Source organism: Octopus bimaculoides, chromosome 3, assembly GCF_001194135.2.
Source record: "Octopus bimaculoides isolate UCB-OBI-ISO-001 chromosome 3, ASM119413v2, whole genome shotgun sequence".
Taxonomy (NCBI): Eukaryota; Metazoa; Mollusca; class Cephalopoda; order Octopoda; family Octopodidae; genus Octopus; species Octopus bimaculoides.
This window is the reverse complement of record NC_068983.1, coordinates 45,965,383-45,966,936: the sequence shown is the minus strand read 5'-3', so window position 1 is coordinate 45,966,936 and position 1,554 is coordinate 45,965,383. Positions and strand designations below refer to the sequence as shown.

Below are 1,554 nucleotides of genomic sequence, written 5' to 3'. Positions count from 1 at the left end.
AGCAGGAGAAGAGTGGTGGGTGGGAGGAAGTAGGGGGGAGGGGAGGGAGAGGCAAGGGGTGAGAGAGGCAAGGGGAGGGAGAGGCAAGGGGAGGGAGAGGCAAGAGGAGGGAGGGGCAAGAGGAGGAGACTTGAGCCCATGTGGCGCAAAGGAGCGAAGACAAGATTAATCCTTGTTCAGGGCGCAAACGGGAGTCCGGATGGCCCCTGTGCAAGGACAATAGAAATACCCGGCGTTGCTTGGGTTAAAGAAAATAATGAAATTTAAAAGTGCATATTAGATCTCTAACATGAAACATAGACTACACTGGTCTTACCTCCGAGTAGCTTAGATACCAACTTTATACATAAATAACCCGGCGCTTCCCAAGTTATTGAAAATAATGGAAATTCAAGTATGCCTTTTATATCTCTATGGATTATGTAGCTCCCAACAGTAATTAGCTGAGGTACAAATTATTAATGTCAATAGCATGTTTTATGCGATTGTTCTCACTGTTAAAATTATTTAAAAACCAGGTAGTTCTTTGTCTTTGCAAGCACCTTCAATTGTCAGTACTTATTTGAAACACGTTGAACCTGAAAATGCATAAATTTGAGAAGAATCGGCCTGTGGGCGCTCCCCTCCTGTTAATAAGTATATTTAACAAAAATTCTATCAGATGATGTGAGCATAAATAAACGTATTGAAACAATACGGGAAATCAATCACAGTTTAATTATCTAGAGTTCCTAAATATACGATGTTTTGAGTGTGTAATTTAATTGGCGTATAAATGAAAAGATTTTGGGGACTTCCAACTCGCGAAAATCCTACATATAATTGCCCGTGAGAGAAGCAAGGTGAAGTCCAACAACCTTGAGAGATTGTCCTTGAGGTTTGTTTAATGACATAGCGAAACTTAGTTTCACTGCGAGGTCATATGGGATTAACGGGATCCATGGAATGAAGACATCCTCATCCTAATAGTTTCAAGTCATAATTGTTGCCTCTAGGACATGGAATCGCGTCACTTTCATCACCAATCTGGTGCCATTGCACAGACGAGGTGGATCCAGATTCCTGAGCTGGCATGATTGGGGCCTCCTTTCTAAATGTTAAGATGGCTGTAGAGAGTTCAGGAACTCAGTTGGAAAGACTACAGCCGGGTCCTGATCAATGACAGAGTTCAGGAATTTGAAATTATAGATTTCAAGAATATACCGGAAATTAAAACATGTTGAACTATAATTATACGTACCATCTGAACAAATTTTCCCTTCATATCCAGTTGGACATATGCAAACAAATTCGGTGCCTCTCCTGAAACATCTGCCACCATTCTCACAAGGTTCGGGTTTGCAGGGGTTTGTATCTACAAAAGGTAATTGATAAAAATTCTACCATTCTTCGAAGTTGTTTGTGAAATTATAATTAATTTGACGAATGACATCTAGACATTCCTACGTACTAAGTGAGCTTTGTAATTGACAGTCTGGAAAGATGCTTGCTTCCCAGCCACACGGTTCCGGGTTCAGTCTCACTGCGTCGCCGTGCCTTGTGCAAGCGTCTTCT

At 41.5% G+C, this 1,554-nt stretch overlaps 1 protein-coding gene across 1 annotated transcript in view; it reads right to left on the bottom strand.

Annotated features, from left to right (window-relative positions):
- LOC128247368 (matrilin-2-like) overlaps nt 1-1,554 on the bottom strand; it is an 11,987-nt gene that overhangs the window by 4,755 nt on the left and 5,678 nt on the right. Inside the window, exon 4 of the mRNA XM_052966738.1 lies at nt 1,241-1,354. Within this exon, the coding sequence (XP_052822698.1) occupies nt 1,241-1,354 (114 nt within the window). The remainder of the gene's footprint in view (nt 1-1,240; nt 1,355-1,554) is intronic.